Below are 25,960 nucleotides of genomic sequence, written 5' to 3'. Positions count from 1 at the left end.
CCCGAAGACCGTGCAGGAGAACTCCTGTTCTAGGCCTGAAAGAGCCCTGAGCTCTGCCCCTACCACGTCTAGATCTACCCCTAGACTGGGAATCATAAGAAGGATACGTCCACCCCTTAGTAGGCCAATTTCTACTAAACTTTGGAGGCTGGACCTGCAAAAATCTTTAACAGTCTGCATAGACTTAGCCTTGTCTTCCATTTTCTTTAAAACTGCCTCAACAGGAGGACCAAACAACACGTCAGATTGTAAAGGAGCATCTAAAATCCTTGTTTTAACATGTTCAGATAAATTTTGATCCCTCAGCCAGGCGTGCCTGCGAAGAACTGACCCAGTGGCAGCCACCCTAGACGAGGCCTGTACAGCATCAAAACCACATTGCAAAGAATGCTTACCCACCTGTTCAGAAACATGTACTAAATCTTGCAACTCTTTACAATCAATACCTTCTGCCAGAGCATCAACCTTAGACTTCAATTGTGAAAGGAGATAGTTTTGGTATTTCAACATGTGAAACTGGCAATTCAAAGCCCTCATAGCAAGAGTGGAAGAAGTATAAACTTTCTTTCCCCATCTATCCAAGGCCCTAGCCTCTTTGTCTGCAGGAACCGGATTCTTAACAACAGAAGCCTTAACACCTTTAGGCCCCTGGCTAACAGTTTCTGGGTCTGCCCTAGGACTCTTAAAAAGATACTTATGAGCTTCAGGCACCCTGTAATACCTATCCGGTTTAACAGGAGCAGGAGGCAAAGAATCAGGATTAAGAGAAGCCTCTGTAGAAACATCTTCCACTACATTCAAAACAGGAGGTATAGCCAAAGGCCTATGCTGGGGTTAAAACAAAAATTCCCTAAGCCTTTTCCTGGAATCAGAGAAGTCCTGACCTTCCCACTTAAAATGCTCCCTCATGGAATGAAGAGTTTCTGAAAAGAAAAATCCTCAGGAGGAGAAGCAGAAGGAGTAGAATCATCCACATCAGAATCAGAATAAGGAGAGTACTCCTGCAAGTCTTCAGCCGAAGACTCTGAAACATCTGAAGCCTGCTCAAAACTCCCTAGCTCAGGCTCCACCCTAGGTCTCTTATCAGGAGGGGGCATAGAACCCCTAATCAAAGTAATCAAATCTTCTGCCATTTTAAGCATATGCTTCTTGGGCACAGTTCCTGAAGAGCTAGGGGTAACACCAACTGAAGCTAAACCTGGCCTGCCCCTGGGAGAAGCCTTTGAAACAGAAGGAGAGGGCCTAGCCACCCTAGGAAGGGAGGGGAGAATAGTAACCTGAGAAGCCCCCTCAGCCTGACCTACCTCCTGAGAGGCCACATCTTGCAATAATAAAGTCTCACCCTGGGAACACAAAGAAACCTCCGGTGGAGCCACCGGCTCCACCGACACCTCTAAAGAACCGGCGTCCGGTACAGACGGTTCTTCTAGCCTAGGCTTAACTGCTTTGTCCTTGCGCTTCTTCGAAGAAGCGGGTGTCGGAGCATCCGACGGAATTTTATAATTGCACCGCTTCCCAAAGACTAACCTGGCACAATCCAACCTTCTCTTTATAGTGCGTTTATTGAATCTAGCACAAGAGCGACAGCCAACAACGTCGTGCTCAGGCCCTAAGCAAGGAATACACAAAGTATGATAATCTCTATGCGGTATCTGTTTCCCACAAGAAATGCAATTATTGACTTTTTCTGACATCCGGTAAATCACTGAGGCAAGAAAAAACTAAAATATTCCCCAACGGGGTACTTAGCCAACTTTGAACTCGGTCTGAAACTTCGAAATCGAAAAATCTCAGAACGCCAACCGGCACTTGCAATGCTGCTTCTGCATCGGACCATGCGGCAAAAAAGACTGAGGATATGACGTCGGTCATGCGCATTTGTACCCTGACGTCCTGATGTCAGTCAAATGCGCCTTGACCAACGTCAGCCTTATACTTTGATATTCGGGCCGACCGAGAACAGCGGACTACCCAAGTGTAAGGACTGCAGCAATGTGAGATGAAGAACATCCTTGATTTTGATTCTGGTTTCCTTGTAGTCTAGGTTATATCTTCCATACTATGGGTGATTTTGTCTACTCTGATTTCTGACAAATGCCTAGAATTTATAATTGAAAACCCAATAAAAGCCTCTTGAAAGTTAAGATTAGCAGTATTAAAAATCTGCCTAATACAAGCTACAGTCTTTTATTTTATACAGTTTCTAAAAGATGCCCTTAGTGTCCATAACAAACAGAATCGGAAAGTATTATTGAATATTCAACAGCCAGGTACATCTCTTACTTGCAGCCCTAGCAGACATGGCATGGTGCATCAAGATGTCACAAGCACGTGTAACAATATAGAAGTTAATGTGATTGTAAGCAGATGTCAGCTGATGCGAAACATCTTTCATGTCAGCATCAGATAAGTACCAATGAATTTACTGTCCATTAATAAACACCAAAGAGAAAGGGACGGACAACAGTCTGAAAGAAGGTGTTAGTACTAACAAAGAAGAAGCAAAGAAGACTACATCAACTAATGCTTTGCCACACTGAGTCTGTGTATACTACCCTCTATATTTCAAATTATAGCTGGGGTCCCCAGTAAAGTATATACTGCTATTATATCACCACTTTTTCACAGGTACTGGATTCATTACCAAAATGGATTGGTACTAAGACTACCACTTTCAGATTCCCCTTGAAGAGAAATAATACAACATTAAACTAGCCTGGCAAAAAATATGTTCTCAAAAATCATTCTTGGGGGATCCCTATAAAATCTTTCCAACTTTTAAGGCAAATCTGTCAAGTAGTCAAGAATTTTAGATAAACTGCTGAGTAAATCTATAAAAGAATCCACTATGTGAAGAGCCTATGAATGTTTAGGACATACCTGAAAAAGGTTTACACATTCATATCTGACATAATTACCAACATGTAATTTGGTACTCACTGAAAATAAACTTTCTTCGGCCTCTAGATTGAGGTCATTGTTTTCTTCTGCTTGAATTTCCCGATTTAACTGCTCTTCTTCTGCTATGGCACTTGCAATAGCTTCCTCGTTGGCCTTCTCCAATCGATCAGCAAGTTCTTCATTTTTAGCTAAGACTGCAGCCATGGACTACATTAGGATATTAAACAAAATACAAAATGAAAAAAATGAGCTTAATCTAATGAATATCACAAAGTACAGTAGCATAAGGATTTGCAGTTCAGTTTTATTAAAGCAAATCTGAAAATGGCAGAATGATGTTTTGTTAGCAGTGCTTCGCACATTTTAGATGCTAAAGGGATGACTTTATATATGCATACATTTCGAAGAGCTAAGAAATACTGTCAAAGAAAAACAAAGCCGAGTGCATAACAGAACTAGGTCTGCAGGGATGGCACAATACAACTTTTATTCTTTGATGTTATTTTCAAAAATAATTTTAACACCATTAAAATATGCCACAGAAAAGAACTTTATAAAATAAAAAAATCAAATACATTTAATATTATAACCCGTACCTAATTTGTCCCTTTAAATGTTTTTCCTTAAGAAAAAAAAAAGTTTTATGCAAGCAAAGGCATGAACAAAAATAAGAAGTTATGTACCTACCATAACGTTCCATGTTATTTGTCTTCATCTCGCCTTCTTTCTTGCTGGATGGGTTCGGAGCCGAACCTTGGCTCCGACTCGGCCTTTTACTAAAGCTCGAGAGCTATTTACCGGCTCGAGGCCTCCCCTTATCCCACAGTGCTAGGCGTCAGATACCCAGATCTCAATAGGTAGAGCTAACACCAAGGAACAAACACCAATTCCCACCACAAGGTTTACCTACAGTGTTACAAGCAAAGGAGGTCATAACCTAAGAAGGAGTCAACCATAGGAAGAAGGCCTCAAAAAGAGATTCCTCTCCGTCCTGACCAGGCTAGGGGGATGGAGGGTGGGACGCAAGAAAGAAGGCAAGATGAAGACAACTAACATGGAACGTTATGGTAGGTACATAACTTCTTAATGTTAAGTTGTCTATCTCGCCTTCATTCTTGCTGGATGGGACAGCGTCCCTAGCACCTTAGCCCTGGATGGCTCATCGAAACAGACTCTTGAGCACAGTGGAACCAAAATCAGCTCGACTCCTAGAGGCCACATCCAACTTGTAATGTGAAATGAAGGTATGAGGAGTGGCCCATGTGGCTGCAGCACAAATAGATTCCATTGAAAGTCTAGCCTGAAAAGCTACCGACGTAGCCAATGCTCTGGTGGAATGAGCTTTTGGTTTTGTAGGGAGTTCCTTATGTCTCAGTTGGTAGATCAAGGTAATAATAGAGGCCAACCACCTGGACAAGGTTACCTTAGAAACTGGTAGGCCCTGCTTGCCCTCAGCATAGGACAGGAAGAGTTGATCTGATTTTCTTGTCTGCTTGGTCCTATCCAAATAAAAGCGTAATTGCCTGTGAACATCCAAATAGTGTAACTTTTGTTCAGCTCTGTTTGAATAATTGGGAAAAAAGACAGGAAGATCAATAGCCTGATTGAGATTTGTCTCTGAGGGTATTTTGGGTAAAAAGGAAGGATCAGTCCTGAGTGAAACTCTATCTTTGTGAAAAATAAGATAAGGAGGGTGAATACAAAGGGCTTGAAGTTCCGATACACTTCTGGCTGAGGTGATGGCAACTAAGAAGACAGCCTTCCAGGAGAGTAACTTTAAGGAACAAGAAGCCGCAGGTTCAAAAGGAGGGAGAATCAATGAAGCTAATATCAAGTTCAAATCCCACGGAGGAGGGGAATCTTTAACCGGGGGTCTAAGTAAAATAGTCCCCTTAAGAAAGACCTTACACAGTTTGTGAGACATGAAACTGGACTCTGATAGACCAACATGAAAATTAGCAATAGCAGCCAATTGGACCCTAATGGTGGCAGACGAGGAACCTGCTCGAAAAAGTTCCGCCAAAAAATCCAACACGTTATGGACAGGGGCTGTAAAGGGGTCTATATTCCTGGCCTCTGCCCAGAGGGAAAAACGTTTCCACTTACTAGCATAAGTCTTCCTGGTAGAAGACGTATGTGAAGTATGATTTCACACACTGACTGAGAAATATGTGGAAGCCTGGCTAAGGTTGGAAGTGGAGCAACCAAGCTGTGAGGTTGAGAGAGCGAAGGGATTGGTGCAGCTCACCCGACTGATGGATCAAGAGGTCTGGCACTGGGTCCAGATTCCAGGGCTGCTCCAGCAGGTGACGATGCAGCAATTGGAACCAAATTTGTCGAGGCCAGTAAGGAGCAATGAGGATTATCCTGGATCCCAAAGTGGTCGCTTTCTGAATCAGTTTTGGAATTAAGGGAAAGGGAGGGAATGCATAGAGAAGACCCCGGGGCCAATCGTGAACTAGAGCGTCTCTGGGGGAATGGCCCGGAGGGGAAAGAGAGTGAAGAAGTCGTTGCACTTGCTGTTGAGAGGGTTGCAAAAAGGTTGCAGCAAGATTGACCCCATCTGCAGAAAATTTTTTCCGCTACTGACAGACTGAGAAACCACTCGTGAGGCATAAGAATTGCTCTGCTTAGCCTGTCCGCTATGATGTTGAATTTCCCGGGGATGTGCGTTGCTATCAGAAACCGTTGAGAGGAGATCGCCCACTGCCAAAGTCTGAGTGCTTCTTGACATAAGGGATAGGACCTGGTTCCGCCCTGCTTGTTGATGTACCAGACTACCGACATTGTCTGTCTGAACTGCAATAGTCCCGGTAGGTAGAGAGCTCTGAAGAGCTCGCAACGCTAAAAGTACCGCTCTCATCTTCAGGACATTTATGTGCAGGTGGGTACTCTAGGGGTTGCCAAGTGCCCTGGGCAGTCCTGCCCTGAAAATGCCCCCCACCTGATCAGGGAGGCATCCGTCATCACTGTGGCAACCGGCGGAGGAAGGACTAACGGTCTTCCATGAAAAAGTTGAGGGGAGACCATCCACCAAAAGAGATGGTCTTTGCATGACTGGGTGATTATTATGTTGTGAGACATCGGGAGATGTTGGAAGGACCATTGGGTAAAAAGCATCCATTAAAGAATCCGCATGTGAAATCGAGCCAGGGGAAGTAATGTGATTGCTGCTGCCATGAGACCCAAGGTTTTCAGTACAAATCTGGCCTGAATTCTTTTGCACTGTAGTAATATTTGAACATGTCGGCGTATGTCTAATACTCTTTCTAATAGAAGTTTTGCCGACAGTTCTTTTGTATTTAGAATGGCGCCTATAAAGGTTATAGATTGACAAGGCGACAATGCAGACTTTTCGTAGTTTATAGAGATACCTAGCTCGGAGCAAGTTGGTATGGTATAATCCCTGGCTCAGATTAGTTGATGCCTGGTGGAAGCAGTAAGGAGCCAGTCGTCTAAATATGGAAACACCTGGAATCCTCGCCGTCTCAGGGGAGCTGTAACCACTGCCATGCATTTGGTGAACACCCTGTGGGCTGTGGTGAGACCAAAGGGCAGGGCTCTGAATTGATAGTGACTGGCTCCCAGCCGGAAGCGGAGAAACCTTCTGGAGAGTCTGTCCATTTTGATATGGTAGTACGCATCCTGAAGGTCTATAGAGCACATCCAATTGTCCTGACCCAAAAAGGGTAGAATGGACTGAAGCGTGACCATCTGGAACTTTGTTCTTTGAACAGATTTGTTTAACCAGCTGAGATCCAAAATGGGTCTCCAGTCCCCTGTCTTTTTTAGTACCAAAAAGAACTTGGAGTAAATCCTGAATCCTTGCTGGTCTACTGGGACTGGTTGGATGGCTCTTTTTTCTAGCAGTTTTGAAATTTCTAGAACTGCTTGTTCCCTTAGACTGGGTGGAACATCTGGAAGGGACTTGTTTGTTTGTACGGGGGTGTGGACAGAGGGGATTTTGTAACCCTTGGATATGATCGACTCTACCCATTTGTCTTGTGTGAGGAGTCGCCAGGCTTCTGGGTACAGTGACAATCTTCCCCCGACTGCCTCCAAAGGTGGACAGTCGGGCAGTCCCTCAGGGGTGCTGAAAGGGTTTGTCAGAGAAGGATTCCCTGCTATCCTGATTTTGTGGACCCCCTCTGCGTCTATTGTTGTTCCCTCCTCTGCCTCTGGAGGGAAACTCACCACGTATGTCAGGCATGACTCCCTGGGGTTTGCGAAACCACATTTTTCCACTCTTCTGACCTTTAGGGTATGGTCTAGAGGGAGTAGAAAAACGGACTCCCACGGCAGAGAGAGTCTTGCCTTCCTGCTCGTACCTGGTAAGTGTATCCTTCACCTATGGTCCAAACAAAGCCGAACCATCGAAGGGGGTATTGGTGAAGGACGCCTTAAAGGGGTCAGTAAAGTTACATAACCGCATCCAGGCATGTCTTCTCAAAGCCACGCCTGTGCCTGCGGCCCTACTCGCCCCATCAGCTGCATAAGAAATGAGCCGCATGGAGGAGTTAACTATAGAGTTAAGGGTTGCCAGCTGGGAGCTGATCTTTTCCTGAGACCCCGCAGCAGATGGATCCTGAAGGGTATCATCCAGTTCCTTAAGGAGATCCCTTTGAAGGCGTGTGAAATGGCACAGATAGTTCAGCGACCGCATGGAGAAGGTCGCTGAAGAAAACATCCGCTTCCCGTACCTGTCCATTGTTCTAGATTCTTTATTAGGTGGATGGACAGGCACAGAAGGGTCAGCCAGCTCCTTCTTAGTGGCTGCTGCAACCACCACGGCATCAACAGGGACACCCTTCATAAGAAACTTTTTATCGGATGGGGCTGTGATGAATTTTGTGGGCCTGCGGGGAGTTGGTTCCACTGTGTCCGGGGCCGTCCACACCTTCCGAGCCACCACTTCCATGAGTGGGTCAAAAGGCGGAGACACCCAGGAGGTGGAAGGGCGAGAACCAAACGCGTCCAGGTACACCGACTCGTCCTCGGAAGGGCTAAGGGCAGTCCAGTCCCCCCTATGCCTTAGGATCTCAAGGATGTCTTGAAAAGAATACATCCTCAGAGGGGGACCTTGGGGACCCTTCCGAATCCTCCAAGTCGGTGTCCGAGGTGACTGACTCGGGGGAGTCAACATGTTTCCTCTTACATTTTTCTCTTCCGAAGGGGCTCCTCTGATCAGTGCAGGCCTCGGAAGAGGAAGATACCCCCAATGGGGCTACCTGGAGCGCCTTTACTCCACGCTTGGGGTCAGGAGGGTGGACAGAGACCGATGCAGGCACCAAGGGGGGAGGAGCCAAAGGGGTCTATCGTGGAGCCGACACTGGAGTCAGCATGCTCCTCATGACCTCAAAGGCACCCCCCATCAGGCAGAGAAGATGGTCCCCGCTCCGAAGAGATGTGAACCCCCTCCGGCACAGAGAGGGACGGCTCCGAGGCCAATGTCGGGGCCGAGGCCCCGAGAGGGAGTACAGGGGTCAGACAGGGTCCGATGCCACTCACCCCCTCGGAGCCGACGAGGGAGTCTCGGCGCCCGGATCCCTCCAAGGACGGAACCAATGAAGAGATCGGAGCTGACGAGGGAGCCAAAAGATGTGGTATCAGCTTCGACGTTCCGACTATTTGAGCCCCAACGAGCTCCGGCTCCAAACACGCTGGTAGGGTCAGAGGAGGAGGAATAGTTGAAGCAACAGGGATAGCCACAGCCTGTTGAGGAGGGCTACTCAACATTTTGGCCAGTGCCTGCGACTTTAGGAGCCTACTGACCACCCTCTCTAAGTCATAATCCGATAACCTGGAGGACCGAGAGGAATGGGATCAATGGCTCCGCTCCAACTGTAGTGGGGACCTGGGAGTCGAGCGAACGGACTCTAAGGAGGGAGACCTCGAATGCTTTTTACTCGGAGAAGGCTCCGATAGTAGAATCGGAGCTGACTGAGGCCTCGAAGTGTCGGTTCCGGCTGGAACCGACGAGGAAGCAGAAGCTCCGTTCTGCGTCGGCTCCGAACAGGGAGCCAACGGTTTGGCGGGCTTTAAGGATTTCCCCGAAGGCTTGGCCAGGGATCCTTCTAGCTTCAACAAGCCCCTCAAAATGAGCTTATTCCTACACTCCTGCAGGACTCTCGGACTGAAGGCATGACAGACTGAACAAGAGTCCTGCAGGTGTAGGGGGCCCAAACAATAAACACGAAGTGTGACCGTCTGTCAGATATCATCTGACAGCATGTCACACTTCTTGAAACCTGAAACCTTGGTATCTTTAGACATTATATGGAGATACCAAGGAAAAAATTTAACTAGTGCCATAAAACAGTAAACACACACACAAACACGCACTAGATAACACTAAACAATAATCTATGTATATATAATACAATATATAATACAATATATATAAAAAGTATAGAAAGGCCTAACACTACCCTAAACAAGGAAGGGAGGGGGAGGGGGGAAACTCTGTAATGACAGGAAAAAAAGTTTTTTTTTTAAGTTGGATCTAAAGGGGATACAAGATTAGATTAAACTAATAGCAAACTATCTAAAAATTTTAACACTCCTGACTACAGAAGTAATAAAAGAATTATGCAACCTGGAGCCGGTAAAAAATGCAACCTCGTAGCTGAAGTGGCAAATGAGATCTGGGTATCTGACACCTAGCATTGTGGGATAAGGGGAGGCCTTGAGCCGGTAAATAGCTCTCGAGCTTTAGTGAAAGGCCGAGTCGGAGCCGAGGTTCGGCTCCAACCCCATCTAACAAGAATGCAGGCGAGATAGACAACTTAAAATTCTGGGGGTTTCTGAACAGTAATCATTATAACTCAGTTCAGTTTACAGCCTGAATGAATTAAAAAAAAAATGAAGAAGCAGATGTCCCGGGGTTAGCTCACTATAATAGGCAGGGACAACTACATTGACTAATTTTTACATTTACATTTAACTGAAAGAGACAATATTAAGAAAGATAAACTTGTGGTTGAAATGAAACAGGTTTGTGAACAATTAGTTAACATTACTTCTAATTCCACACTGGAGAATTTCCTTGTGGGCATTAACATGAAACTGACTAACTATGAAAAAGATTTGGTGGACCGAAAAAAATATAAACTAACTAGATACATACGGGACTATGAACACAAGAGGGCGTTTGTGTTCGAGCAATCAGAGAATCAGGAAAAAGGCTGTGTCTTTTCAAAGAGGAAATCCGGTTTCTGAATCGCATAAAAACAAAAGCTTCCTGTCTGGCGAGAGTGGGGCGTCGTCATGGGAAGAAGATGACAGGGAGAATTTTCCAGAGTTGCCAGGAGCTGCAAACGCAGAAGGTTTTCGGAAAACCTATTCAGAACCCAATGGACATTACACCAATTCTAGGAAAAGCGGATGGAACAACTTGGAATGCCATAGAGACTCGGGCGATGGACATTTTAAAAAAGGTAGATGGTCATAATTTAAACAGTGAGACTTTAACTAGCAGTTATGTGGTTAACTTGTCCAGTTACAATTTAGATAATACTGAATTAAGCATTTTGGAGAAAGGGCTTAAATTTGTTCCTACTTGTTTTCCTAAAAAACACGAATTGAAAACAGAACTATTTCAGTTATGTCGCAAAATGAATTTAAAGGAATACTTTTCTAGACTAAATCACAATTCCTATAGTAATGTCAATCATTCTATTGTGGAAATATTTAATAGTGACATTGATAGTGATGAGAGCTTTTATTCTTGTTTGTCGGATGATGAAGATACGAGTAATGCTTACAGTACTTTAGATACAAGTATGTTAAAAACTAATAGTTCTTTTTTGCCTCCCTGTAAAAATATGACTATACAAAAGTTTGAGTCTATGTTGAATTTGATGCTAGATAAAGAGTTAGAACATTTTATGAAACAAAAACATTATTATAATTTAACAAAAATAGAATGGAATAAATTACAATTATTAAGTAAGAATGAAAACATAGTATTCAAGCCATCAGATAAGGGGGGCAAATTAGTTATATTAAATTCCTGTGATTACTATAGTATGTGTATGAAACATCTTGACAATAAAGCTGTATATCTCAAAATTAATATATCGTATTTGAGGAAAGCAGAAACTGATTTTTACAGTTTATTACAGAAAGGTATCAGATTACATTATCTAACAAAATTGGATGTTGATCGCAAAATAATAATTAAAAATAATAAGATAGCAAAATTTTTGTTTACCTAAGGTACATAAAAATTTGGACAGTCCACCAGGCCGTCCCATTGTGTCAGCTTATGTTTTTTTTACTTATAATCTATGTACTTTATTACATGAAATTTTAATTAAAAAAGTTTTGATGTTACCTTCTTATATTAAAGACTCCTACGACTTCCTTCAAAAAATTAAAAATATTCATTGGAAGGAAGGAATGTATTTCATTACTGTTGATGTAGTGAGTCTTTACACGAACATTTCCCATTTTTGGGGTTTGGAAGCCATTAAGTTCTTTTTGGGTGATTGCCCTAAAACACATTACATACTGGAATTAGTTGAATTTTGTTTGAACAACAATATTTTTGAATTTAATGGTTTATTGTATAAACAATTGACTGGAACAGCTATGGGAGCGGCTTTTGCTCCGGCTTATGCAAACCTATTTATGGGGATGTTTGAAAATGAATTTTTGTATAGATTATATTTTTTTAAGAAATATGTCATAAAATACTATAGATTTATTTATTATCTTATTTTTATTTGTAAAGATGGTTATGAGATTTCTGGACAATTTATTCCTGAATTAAACACCAATAAATATGGTATAAAATTCAGTGATATACAAATGGGTTCTGAGGTTAATTATTTAGATATCTCCCTTAAAGGTACAAATAGTCACTTAATACATACTAGTATTTACAGAAAATTTGATGAAATTAGTTGGAAAATGTGTGGCAGTAGTTGCCACCCTATTCATACTTTAAAAGCTATTCCTTATGGAGAGTTTATTAGAATTAAAAGACTAAACACTGATGTTAAACTGGCCTATGATGAATCTCTTAGGGTAGCTGAAATATTTATAAATAGGGGCTATGATGAAATTGAAGTTAAAAATAGTCTTGTGAAGGTATTTAAAAAGAATTCTATTATAAAAACATTTGATAGTGGGTACAATAATAATAGACATTATAAAAATGAATTAGAAGAAGAGAGGATGTTTTTTGTTACAAAACATACTAATTTTTCCGGTATTGTCAATGAATTGGTAAAACAGTATTGGAATTTTATTAAAAAAGAGATTGTTTCTTTAAAGAATATAGAGTTGGTTATATCATATAAAAAAGCTAAGAGTATTCAAAACTTCTTAGTTCATAGTATTTTTAAACAACCTAAGATAAATATATCTGAAAACATCAAAGATGTAGGAACATTCCCTTGTGGTAATTGTTCCGTATGTAAATATGTAGTGACTGAAGTGGTTAAAATTAATGGGAAAAATTTCACTGTTAGAGCCAAATACTCTTGCTTAAGTAAGGGAATAATTTATATTATTTTCTGTTCATGTTACAAATATTATATTGGTGAAACAAAGAGAATGTTAGCGGACAGAATTAAAGAGCATGTCAGAGATGTGAAAAACAAAAAACTAAATAGTCCCATTGCGGAACATTTTAATTCTGTACATGGTGGTAATACTAGTTGTATGAAAGTAACGATATTAGAACATGTACCTCTTCACTATAACAACATAGATTATCAGAAGAATATATTGAGACAGAAGGAGTCCATTCTTATTATGAAATATGGTACTTTATTTCCCCATGGTTTAAACAAGGAATGTAATTGGCAAAGCCTTATTTAGGGCTATATTTTTAAATATTTACTATGCATTCTTTAATTGAATAATTGTTTAATTGAATTGTTTTAATGTTGTATATATTGTGAATTTTTAGAAGCTTTAGGGTTTTACTCTGTAAAGGCTGTGGCCGAGGCGCTAGAGAAACAGGATTATCATTAGAATTGTATTGAATAAACCATCAAGAATTTGAAAGTAGAGCTGGGACTCACTATTTGTTCTTGTTGTTGCTACATTGACTAATGCTTTGCCACACACTGAGAGAAAAAAAAAAAAAAATATATATATATATATATATATATATATATATATATATATATATATACACACACATATATAAACACTATATATTTCAATGTTTTGATGCGGTCCCCCATCCAGGCATTACACAAAATTATATACTGTTATATCACCATGCTCCAGTTTAATTTTGGTTACCATGTTAAGATCACTGTTGGTCCCCACAAAACACCAAATTCAACTTTACATTTCTTACACAGTCATGTATTAATATGAGACGCACAAGAAAAACAAATATGCAACACAATGGCAAATAGACAAGTAGGTAATTAAGAGATAAAGGCAGACAAGCGCAGACTATTATCATGTCACCAGTGGAAAGAGTCTCTGAAAAAATGACATATGAAGCATCACTACCGGTTAATAACATATCTTCGAAAAACACCCCAGTACCATACAGACTTGATAAAATGACTGAGAATTGGATTTTTGTCAACACAATGTCACAGTTATTAAGTTCTCTGCATCACAACTCTGTGATCTGGGATTCAATACTCACCTCTGGTCACTAGCTTTGTGGAGTTTGCATGACTTTACTTACAGTACTCTAGTCTCCTCCTACCTCCCAAAATCATGCAAGTTAACTAGATATTTATACTGTCCAAATATATTATATTTGCACCTTGCTTATGACTTGGACAAGCTGAATACGCCCCATGATAATCAGATCACTTAAATGTTTATCATATCAAAATATGATTCGGTTTTCATTTCAAACTATTCTCAATCTACGCTGTTTGCTCTAACAACTTTTTAGAAGCACAATCACCTGAAACATGTTAGCTTCAAACTTTGCAAGACAATCCATTATTTGTAGAAACCCCGGTTATGATCACTTGCCTTGTCTTCCAATTTGGCACACAAATGACTGGTCTGAATTTCCTGTATCTCACTACAGTACCTCTGACATTATAACATGGAACAATGTATTTCAGAGTTGTCACTCCAATGTTTTAGTCTTAGTTAACTTGAAATTTATGCTCTTTATCCATTTAGCAGCTGTTTAAATGGGTATGCTGTCATTCTTTTTTTTTTGTCTGACATCATATTAATAGATTGGCAATTAAATTTACATTACTTTTGGAACAGCTCTTCAAATATGAGAGAGATATCTGGATTTGACAGGAATACTGAACAAAGATCTAAGAGCTTTAAAATAGCCAGCTGCCAGCATTTAAAAAAAAATATTTTTTCAGAAAGTATATGTAATAAATCAATATCAAAAGAATGTAAAGCGGCTTTAATTAAATGGAAATAATAAAAGGTACCAGTGATAGATGACCCATCTTGTTACAGGGCCGATTTATTTATTGCGGTCCAAAAGTAAACTTAGAGAAATTGGCATACTGACACTTCTAATTGAGGATTTTGCCAACACTTGATTGTCCAGCATTTGACAACTTGCATTTAAGGACAAACAGGTTTTACGTTTTATCCTTCTACAACATTATAACAGCAATGAAAAATAAAAGAAGAATAGATGCAAAATATACTGGCATTGCTGCTGCTTTTGAGAAAGTCACTCATTATTTGTGGATTAATAAACTTACAGAGTTTGATGTTAAACATTATCTTCTGGAGTAGAACCAAGAGTGTTTCTGCAATTGTACATGGCAAGTTAGGTATGGTAACAATACAAGAAAAACACTAGGCTAGCATGTTGGCGTGCTACAAGTGCCAGTTCTAGGTCCATGTTCACGTTGTCTTTACCAGTGAAACATTTTATTATCAAACTGTTACTGATACACAGTTTGATAATTGGTAAGTATATTACATTTCAAGAATATGCAAATATTCTACAGTACTCATTAAATATGCTTTCAGGGTAAGGCGGAAAAGAACATAACCATAAAACATAAGTTAAACCAAATACATGTCAACTAGACAAAAAGATATACAAGAATTATATAAGACTAAAACAACTATTGAAAAGGTAAAAATTATTACAGACACTCATATAACAGTGTATAACATATAGTCCTTTGATAAGCATATAGACAATGTGATTAAAGAATGTAATAAAATTAATGTTAGCTGTAACAGAATGTTCAAATCAAGTGATATGGTTGAGCTAAAGACCACCTTTACATCACTAATCTGACCAAAACAAAATCCATCCTGTTATTATGGAATTCGTATAGAAAGGAGAAAAAAATTAAGATCAGAACGCATACAATACAGAACAAAAATGACACTGGGAATTGAGGAAGAATCACATATGGATCATCTAAAGAGCTTACATATTTATTCCCTTTTTTTATAAGCAAGCAAGAAGCAATTTAATACAGGTATGCGAGACCGCAAAAGGCAAATCATTATGAGAAAGTCTAGGTTTGCGAGCAAGTTCCATAAAAGGGCTACTGAGACTATACAGGGCATTTGCAAAAAATAACAGTACATCTCAGTTCAGCAAGAGAGTTCAGAATGGTTGGAACATGCTACCAAAATCAATTGGAGACTCTACCAATATTAACCAGTTTAAAATATCTTTACGCACTTACTATGTTGATCAATGTATGCTGATCAATGTTTTCATTTCTACATAAAGTATGATGGGCTTTTTGCATCTGCACAACCACCTATGTATATATATATATATATATATATATATATATATATATATATATATATATATACATAAATATGGAAAAGAAGCTGCAATGGATGGGAAATTGCAAATCTACCCCTGGTTTGCCACCTATGTCTCTAATGAACAGGAGAAGCCTGTGAACACTTAGGTTCATAGGTTCATACTAGGCTATCTGCCCTAGGGCATTTATAAGCCTAGCCAGAGTGTGTTTGGCTTTTGCCACCCATTTTAAATTAATTTTGCTATGCCCTTTTTCGAGGTTAGTATACTGTGCCTCTGTCTAACAGTGACACAGAAGTGTTACCCGGGGTAAACCTACGATCCCCCATCCACTCATCAAAATTCCTCTTGAAGAGAGTCAATGAGGGACTCTGCCTAACCTGGACTGGGATTTTATTCCAGAGTGAAGGGAGCCTCTGGGTTATGAATCTGTCCCTCCAGCATGTCCTATTTATTTCAGTGCTGAGGTTCAAGTCTCTCGAGCGCGTAGCTCGATGGGATTTGGATTTTCTGAGGTGCAGCATGTCCATTAAATCCGGGTTGGACATGGCTTTATATGTCAGGCACAGATCGCCTCTGAGCAGGCAGTATGCCACTGAGTAGAGCTGGAGTTTCTTTAACCGGGCAGCATATGGCATCTGTTTGAGCCCTTTGATCCTCTTGGTGAGGTACTTTTGGGGTCTTTCCAGTTGCTGCAGGTGTCTGGTAAGGTACATCCCAAAAGGGGCATTGTACTCAATTATGGGCCTGATGAGGGATGAGTAAAGAGGCACAATGACCTCCCCTGATCTAGATGTGAATCCCTTCATGATTAGGTGGGCTATATAAAATGTTTTTCTAACCACTTTGGCCACGTGGTTGTCAAATGAGAGATTGCTATTAACTTGGGTCCCCAGGTCCCTAATTACTTCTTCGGTACTTAATGGATTACCACCTATGTGGTAATTTGTGGGTACTTTGTTTTTGCTAAAGGGGATGACTATACACTTTTTGGCATTTAGCTTGAGGCCATGGATCTGGCACCAGTTGTCTGTTTCTATGAGGCCGTTTTGGAGGATGCTTGTGTCGGCTGGAGAGTCGATTATAGCGCCCAGTTTGCAGTCATCTGCGAACTTGGTCAGCCACAGTCCTTCCGTGTTGGCCTGTACCTCCGAGAAATATATACCGAACAGGAGAGGTCCCAGGACTGCGCCTTGTGGGACGCCACTTGTAAAGTACAGTTTTGTACCTACCATAAATGTAGATGTTCGAGTGCTCATACAGCTGCAGTCATCACACTTGGATTATCCTGCCGTCAGGCGGGTCCTCGGTCGGCCGAATTCCAAAGTCTAGGTCCGGCGTCGGTTGTCGTCGCTTCTTCCCTGACGTCAGTGCGGCAGGGGTATAAAAGAGGCAGCCAACACCATTTTCTTCAGTTTTTCTTGCCCCAGATAGGAAGGTAAAACATGATATTATGCAAACATACAAAGTAGATAAATCAAAACAGTAGTTGCAAGCAAATACACCATAAAGGAATACCCCAAACAGGTTGTATGTTAAAGGTGTTTGTCATAAGCCCTGTCCTAAGAGGGGATGGAGGGAGGGTAACTTGGACTGCAGCTGTATGAGCACTCGAACATCTACATTTATGGTAGGTACAAAACTGTACTACGTTCATTGTGCATACAGCTGCAGTCATTACACTTTGGTAGAATCCCAAAGCTAAGTAAGGGTGGCAGGTACTAAGTGGAATTAGGAGGGGCTAGAATGCCCTGCAGGACTGCTGTGGCAAAGCCCGCTCTAGATTTTGAGTATAGTGGAAGGTGGTAGTGCTTGGAGAAAGTGTGCACTGAACTCCAAGTAGCTGCTTCCAAAATGTCCTTGGTAGGGACCCCCCTGAGGAAAGCTGCAGAGGTAGCTGTAGCCCTGGTGGAGTGGGATCTGATGTATACAGGCACTGATTTTCCATGAAATGAACAACAAAAGCGTATGCAGTGGGCTATCCATTTTGAAATAGTCTGTTTGGAAATCGCCTTTCCTTGAGCACCTGTAGCATAGGACACAAAGAGCTGCTCAGATTTCCTGAATGACTTTGTTCTGTCCAAGTAATAACGAATTTGCCTGTGAATGTCCAAGGAATGTAGTAGCCTCTCTCCTTTGTTCTGTGGATTTGGATAAAAGGTAGGTAAATGAATAGTCTGATTCAGAGCTACACTGGATACTACCTTTGGCATGAAGGTAGGGTTGGTTCTTAAGGAAACCCTGTCCTGATGGAAAATGATGAATGGTTGCACAGCCATGAGGGCCTGTAGCTCTGAAACCCTGCGTGCTGAGGTAATAGCCAGAAGGAAGGCTGTTTTCCATGACAAGTATTGTAGCTCTGTTGAAGAAGCCGGCTCAAAAGGAGGCAGGGTCAGCTTTTCCAATATGAAGTTGAGGTCCCAAGCTGGGGCTGGTGGTTTCCATGGGGGTTTTATATTTTTTGCCCCTCTGAGGAACTGCCTTAATAGAGGATGTGAGAATAAAGGAGGATCTGTATTGTATTGTGCTGAAATGGCTGAAGAGTGGATCTTGATGGAGGAGAAGGAAAGGCCACTATTTAACATCTCAGCTAGGTACTGTCAAATTTGAGGTATATTTATTACCCAAGGATTCTGGCCCTTTTCTTGATTCCAGGAACAAAATCGTTTCCATTTGGCAGAGTAGGTTTTTCTAGTAGAGGGTCTCCTGGCCTCCAAGATGACATCCTGCACCTCCTTGGAGAGGAGAGTCTGTTGGGAAATTAAGGTATTCTCCATGCAGCTAGATTTAAGGTTTTGAGCTGGCTGTGAAGGGTTTTGTAGTTGTGCTGGGACAACAGAAGAGGAACTAGAGGTAGGATCCATGGTGGTGAGTGTGACAGGCTCTTTAGGAGAGGATACCAGTGCTGTCGTGGCCAGTCTGGAGCAATGAGAATCATTTGTGGCCTCTCTGCTCTGGTTTTTAATAGAACTTTGGTCAGTAGAGGTAGACGTGGGAAGGCATAGACTGTCAATGTTGTCCAATTGAAAGAGAGTGCGTCCACTTTCCAGGCCTGTGGATGATAGGTCCTTGAACAGAATTTCTCCAACTGGTAATTTCTGTGGGTAGCAAATAGATCTATGTCTGGCTGTCCCCATGCCTGAGTTATCTTTGAGAAGACTTGAGGATGCAACTTCCATTCGTGTGGGTCTGTCATATTTCTGCTTAAGTTGTCTGTCAGTGTGTTTTCCTTCCCTGGCAGGAATTGTGCCTGTAGTTGAATTTGTAATTCCAGTGCTGTGTTCCACAGGGTCATAGCTTGCCTGCACAGGGGGTATGAATGAGTCCCTCCCTGTTTGTTTATGTACCACATGACTGTGGTGTTGTCTGTCCTTACTAATAGCTGGCCTGGATGCAGTAGGTCTTTGAAGGTCATAAGAGCATTTTGCATGGCTAGCATCTCCTTTTGGTTGATGCCCACCTTATCATGAAGGGATTCTCATCTAGATCAAGGGAGGTCATAGTCCTCCTTTTACCTCATCAGACCAGATATGAATTTGAAGTACAATGCCCCATTAATGTATCTGACCCGACCGACTTGCAGCAGCTGGCTGAAGAGGCACAAAAGTTCATAAAAAAAAAAGGATAAAGGGTCTCAAAAATCTGTAAGATGCCCAGCTCTATTGAAGTACGCAGCTCAGTTCTTCGAGTGCTTAACATACAACGCCTGAACCTTGCCATAACAAGGCCATTGATGTCAATGCTTCACCTCAAAAAATCTAGATCCATCAAAGCCATCAGGCGGAGACAGAAACACTTAGGCTTAGACCATGAATAAAGCGGTGCTGTGCTATAGATTCATCTGGAGTGAACTCCTATGCTGTGGAACAAAACAAAATCTATGAGGCCTAATCTTGACCAATGGATGGGGAGATCGCTATATATACCCAGGGGACCTCAGTGTCACTGCTTTCGACAGAGGCACAGAAAAATATGGGTATAGTTCCCCCCCACTAAAGGGTGGCCTAAGCCACAAAGCGATATGCGCTAGGCTTGTAAATGCCTCGGGCAGATAGCCTAAATGAACCTATGAACCTATGTGTAGGTGCTTCTCTTTTTGGGACCATTTTCCCTGAATGCACTGATCTGCCATGTGTGCTCCCCAGGCGTAGTCTGAGGTGTCTGTTGTGATGATCTGAGTTGCTTGAGGCAAACAGAAAGGGAGACCTGTGTTTCTTTGGCATGCTTGAGCCCACCACAAAAATTCCTTTTGAAGGCATGGAATGAGTGGTATAATTGTTTCCAAGCTGTGGCTGTGTTGAGACCATAAGTTTTTTAGGTACCATTGTAGTTTCCTCATATGCAGCTTTGCACATGGTATTAGTAGGATGCAAGATGCCATGAACCCCAGAGCCTGCAGGACTTTCCTTGCAGTTAGTCTGGTTAAAGTTGCCATTTTGTTGAAGTATTGAGACAGTTGCCCTTGTTTGTCTGGCGTGAGGTAGGCCATCTGGGTTGTTGTATTTAAGCTGGCACCCAGGAAAATTATCTGTTGAGAAGGTATTAGTTTTGATTTCTTTTTGTTCACTGTGTAACCCAGGTAGTTTAATAGTTTTAATAAAAACGCCAGATGCTGCAATAGAATGTTCTTGCTGTCTGCTTGGATCGGGCAGTCGTCCAGATATGGGTAGATTTGTATTTCTTGTTGTCTGCAGAAGGCAATTACTGATGCCAGGCATTTCGTAAACACTCTGGGTGCAGTAGATAAGCCAAAGGGCAATGCAGAGAATTGGTAATGGGTTGAACCTGCAAGAGATCTGAGGTATCTTTTGCAATCTTGTCTGATAGGGACATGCAGGTATGCCTCCTTGAGGTCCAACGTTACCAGCCAAGACTCCTTGTCCAGCATGGGAAGAAGCTGTTGTAATGTGAGCATCTTGAATTTTGGTACCTCTAGATATATGTTTAGAATAGATAGGTCTAAGATGGGTCTCCAATCTTTGTCCTTCCTTGGTACCAAAAATAGTCTTGAATAAAAACCTTGACCTTGTTCTTTTGCAGGTACCTCTTGAATTGCTTTCATATCCATGAGAGCGGAAATTTGTCTTTGTGCCTCTGCCCTTTGATTTTGTGGCAGGTTTGGCATGCCTCTCATTTTTGGAAGGGTGTGAAAGTGGAACCTGTAGCCTCTGTCTATAATATCCAGAATCCATTTGTCTTTTGTAACAATGTGCCAGTTTTTTGAAAATAAGGCCAGTTTTCCGCCCAAAGGTGCTGCCATTATAGCTTTGTTTGGCAGGCATAGGGGGAAGTCATTGTGTCTGTTTTCTAAATGACTGTGGTCCATCTTCTGCACCTCTTGGGGTTGGTGCTTGCCACTGTCTAGTTCTGTAAGATCCTTGAGGTTGTCCTCTACCCCTTGGGTGTCTGTATCTGCCCCTTTGGGGTCTGTCCGTGGCTGGAAAGGACCAATTTTTTGAAGGCCAGTTTCTGGTCAAATGTGGAGGTTGCACCTGCAAGAAATCTTTAACTGTTTGCATAGATTTCGCTTTTTCCTCCATTTTCTTTAGTACCTCCTCAGCTTTAACACCGAACAATACATCTTTTTGAAGTGGTGCATCTAATAACTTTGCTTTGCCATGATCTGATAAGGTTTGCTCTTTGAGCCAAGCATGTCTACATATGACAGACCCAGTGACAGCAGCTCTACATGAGGACTCTAAAGCATCGAAACCACACTGCAAGGTACGTTTCCCCACTTGCTCTGCTCCATGCAACAAATCCTGCAACTCTTTCAAATCTGGTTGTTCTGTCTGTGACATTTTGCTTTTCAGTAATGCCCTCATGGTTAAAGTGGCTGATGTATACACCTTTTTCCCCCACCTTTCTAATGCTCTGGAATCTCTCTCTCAAGGTAAAGGGTTTTTAGCAGTAGAGGCCTTAATCCCCTTGGGACCCTGTGAAATTGTTTCTGGGTCAGCAGTATGGCTTTTATAAAGGAACTGGTGAGAATCAGGAACCCGGTAATATCTGTCTGGTTTAACAGGGGCTTAAGGTAGAGAGTCTGGATTAAGACTGGCTTCTGCGTACACATCATCCAAAATATCTAAAACAGGAGGGATAGCCAGGGGCCTCTGCTGGGGGAGCAGTAGAAATTCCCTGAGCCTTTTCTTGGAATCTGAGTAATCTTGGCCTTCACAGTGGAAGTGCTCTCTCAATGTATGTAGGGTTTCCCCAAAAGAGTAGTCCTCAGGGGGGGAGACCGAGGGAATAGACTCCTCAGCATCAGAGTCTTCAAAAGGGGAACAGGCATAATCCTGGTCCTCAGAATGGTCTGAGGGTAATAGAAGCCTGGTCTGAGGAAGGGTAGTCTTCCTCCAACCTGGGTCTTTTGTCTGAGGGGGGTTGAGAACCCCTGATGAGAGTTATCAAATCCTCAGCCATTTTAAGCATCTGTTTTTTAGGCATGGGGCCTTGAGAGGAGGTCTGAGGACCCTGTTTTTTAGTTTTCATTGCAGCTTTAGATTTAGTGAAGGATTTAATAGAGAAGGTGGTAGATCTGAAGACGCCTTCAGAAATGGCAGGCCTCGCTAAATTTTTGGTTTCCCCGCCAAGAGTGGCGTCGGTATCTGCAGTGGGAATGGAGACAGAGGAACCTGCGAACTTGGGTACTGAAGTCACCGGTAAAATAGTTTCATCGGTAGTCAGGGGCTGCGTAGGCGCCTCACTTGAGAACCAGTAGTCGGCCTAAGCGTGGTCTCAGTACTCGGTGCAGGCCTCGGATGTCGGTCCTTATCTTTGCGTCTTTTGCCTAAAACTGGCGTCGGTGTATCCGACAACATGATATAATTAAATTTTTTGCCAAAATAATGAAGGGCGAACTCCGCCCGGTGCTTAATAGTGCACTTGTTAAACCTAGCACAAAAACGGCAGGCCAAGACGTCGTGGTGTGGCCCTAAGCAAGGTATACAGAAAGAGTGAAAATCCTTATGCGGTATTTGCTTCCCACAAGAAATGCAATTATTAACTTTCTCTGACATCGGTCTGAGGCAAGAAAAGTTTCCCCAACGGGGTACTTAGCTTTAAAGAAGACTTTGGCTGAAATACTGTTCGTAAATCTCAGGAGCTGGCCGACCGGCACTTGCGAACTGCTTCTGCTTCGGGCACCGCGCGGCAAGAAAGACTGGAGAAAATGGCGTCGGCTGCCTCTTTTATACCCCTGCCGCACTGACATCAGGGAAGAAGCGACGACAACCGACGTTTGGAATTCGGCCGACCGAGGACCCGCCTGATGGCAGGATAACCCAAGTGTGATGACTGCAGCTGTATGCACGATGAACATCTGGTTTGGAGTCTGACATGGCTCCAGCAATTCTAACCATGTGGGTTCTGTCCTTGAGCCAGTTTGCAACCCATCTAGTGACATAGGGGTTTATATTTCAGCTGGTGAGCTTATCTATAATGCCCGAGTGGGGTATTGTATCGAAGGCTTTTGCGAGGTCCAGGTAGGCTGTGTGGACCACCTTCCCCTTGTCAACGGCCTTGGTGACTGTTTCAAAGAAATCAACCATGTTTAAGAGGCAGGATCTGCCCTTAAAGCCGAACTGGGTAGGATCCAGTGTCTGTAGGTCCCCAATATCTTTTTTTATGAGGTCCATGATGATCCTTTCCTCAGCTTTGCAGACCAAGCTAGTCAGGCTTATGGGGCGATAGTTTCCAGGATCTGTTGAGGCACCACCTTTCTGGAGAGGGACCACTGTTGCTGTACGCCACTCTTTGGGTACATATCCTGTGGTAAGGCTGAGATTGAACAATAGTTTTATGTTTGGGTTTAGCTCTTCTTGGAGTTCATGTAGGACGCAGCCCGGGACACTGTCTGGCCCCATTGATGCTGTGTTTTTTGCTTTGGAGAGGGCGGCTCTTACCTGAGCATCTGAGATGTCAGGGGGGCAGCACTCTGCTGGGATAGATATTTGCCCTTTGGTGGGGGTTTGCGCTGAACCTGTCAGCTAGGATGTTGGCAATGTCTGTGGGTTTGGTGTATTTTTTGTCATTTTGGACTAATTCTGAGCATATCTGGGAATTCCCACCCAGGTTCCTAACATAACTAAAGAAAGCCTTGTGATTATCCTTAGTGTCCTGTGCAATTTTTCTCTCGAAGCTGGCCTTAGACGATTTTATGAGTGCCCGTAGTTTTTTGCCAACACTGATCAGAGATGCCTTCCCTTTTTGGGATTTTGCTCTATCATGTAGTAGCTTCCTCCTTCTATTGTATAGCTTGTTTATGGCTGGGGTCCACCAGACAGGACGTCTGCCTTTGGAGGATTGGGTCTTGGTTTTATTTGGGATGGCATGATCCATGCATTCCTGAAGGTGTTCATAGAATGCATTTATAAAGGATTCTGCGGTCTGGGCCATATTTTCCACAGGCTGTTGGAGCTAGAGTAATGCTCCCAGTCTATGTTTGGGTAGTTGAAGTCGCCCAATATAATGGTGTTTGGAGAGACCTTCATATTTTCCAGTGTTCTCAGGAAGGCCGAGTGGGGTTCCTGGGTTCGGGAGGGTGGTCTGTAGCAGGCTATAAACTGGAAAGCAGTTTTATCCACTGTTAGTTGCACATGGATAGTCTCTGATGCTTCGTGCTGTGCCACCAACCTGGAGGTGTGGGCATCTTTGATGAATATTGATACTCCCTCCCCCCCTCCTTTTCTGGTTCGGTCCACGTTTTGGGGCCGAAAAGCATGGTATGAGGTATAACCTGGTAGTGCTGGGGTGCTCTCGGGAGCCTTGAACCAGGTTTCTGTTACTGCACAGATATCTATGTTCTCCATGCTAAGGAGAGTTTCGAGTTCATGCATCTTGAGGTTTAGACTTTTGGCGTTGAGTAGCATTACTCTTAGTTTCTTATCCCTTGTGATACCTATGGAGGTGGGTTTGTCTTTTGAGCCTTGCCTAAAAAAGGCACTATGGGGGTAGCAAGAGCCTTTGCCAATATCCGAAAGCCCAGGTGTGACAGGTGCAAGCCGTCCCTAGCGAAGCATTGTGGCCTGTCAAGCATGTCATCCCAGGCTGACAGGCATTGGATCCCCTTTGAATGACACCAATACTTAAGCCAATTGTTGAAATTGATCATCTTGTCTTTATATTGTGGCATCATTCTTGGTGAGGGTAAGATGCTACTCAAGGTCAGGGTCATACCGGCCTGGGCCACATGCTCAGAGAGCTTCTCTATGTCTCTTTTCATGTAGTCCAGGGAGGTACGTCTCAGGTCATTCACACCAGCATGGACAATGACTGAGTCATATTTGTACTTGCCTTGGAGTGACCCAAGTGCTTGTGTTATGTGGCGGATCCTAGCGCCCGTCAGGCAGCTCACCGTGACCTTCTCCTTGTTCAGCCTGGTGAGCGGGACGTCAGTGTGCCTGACGATAGAGTCACCTATTACAAGTGTATCAGGTGTGTTGTTTAGCCTTAAGGGCTGTGACTGTTCGGCACACTAGCTTTGTGAGCTATGTGTTGAACGTGTTTTGTTTTGGGGTAGTGGTTGCTTGGGTGTCTGCTTTGGAGGTCTCTGCTGCTTAGGCTGATTTTTATTTAGAGCCTCCGAGTATGTTTTTGTGTGTTTATGTGTTTGGTTTGCTGTCGTGGTAGGTCTATGTGAGACTGGAATTGTAGTGAGTGTGGTTTCCTTCTCCTCCTGACAGGTTTCGCCAGTACTGAGTTGAGAGAGCTTAGCCTCCAGTTTGGCTATATGGTTGCATCTCTCACATGTGTTGGAATTTGTTGGGAGGAGGAGAGGGTTGTCTGTGTACATGAGACAGTTGTAAAATTGCCTCAAGATTCCCAGATTCACCAGCTGGACCGGAGAGGAGATTGACAACTGACCTTTGGACATGCTAGAATAGTATTGGGAATTCCTTTATAATTGAAAAAAAAAGGGCCAATGTGAAACAAGGTACTCAAAGGGAGTTTGTGAGGGCGTAGTGCTTTTAATTTTTTAGTGCTGACTTATATAATTGCTTTAGTGAGCAAGTGCCAGGTAACTTAAATACAATGCATTACAGGTAACTTAAATGCAAAAATGACAAACAGTAACTTTCTTTCAAGTGAAACAAGATAAGTACAGTAAGCAATGCAGATGTCACTAGGGATCCACAGAAGCGCTGAAAAGCCGCGTTTTAGGTGGAATTAGCGTTTCAGGGAAATAACAAGCAAACAAGCATACAAACAAAGCTAGATTCAGCAGGCCTGGATCTAGTCTATGCTACAGCAAACAAGGTGTACCAATTCCAGTAAGAAACAGTTCAAATATGCAGGCACTATAAGCCTTTAACCAGAAATTCCAAGCCCAGAAGGGCAGAGTCCAGC

The 25,960-nt window shown here is 42.7% G+C and overlaps 1 protein-coding gene across 1 annotated transcript in view; it reads right to left on the bottom strand.

Annotated features, from left to right (window-relative positions):
- SCAPER (S-phase cyclin A associated protein in the ER) overlaps positions 1-25,960 on the bottom strand; it is a gene marked incomplete in the record, with an annotated part of 4,815,867 nt that overhangs the window by 3,305,006 nt on the left and 1,484,901 nt on the right. Inside the window, 1 exon segment of the mRNA XM_044077465.1 lies at positions 2,941-3,108. Within this exon segment, the coding sequence (XP_043933400.1) occupies positions 2,941-3,108 (168 nt within the window).

The sequence above is a fragment of the Protopterus annectens genome, chromosome 7.part0, assembly GCF_019279795.1.
Source record: "Protopterus annectens isolate FY-2018-M chromosome 7.part0, PAN1.0, whole genome shotgun sequence".
In the NCBI taxonomy this organism is placed as follows: Eukaryota; Metazoa; Chordata; order Ceratodontiformes; family Protopteridae; genus Protopterus; species Protopterus annectens.
This window is presented reverse-complemented; position numbering and strand designations above follow the sequence as displayed.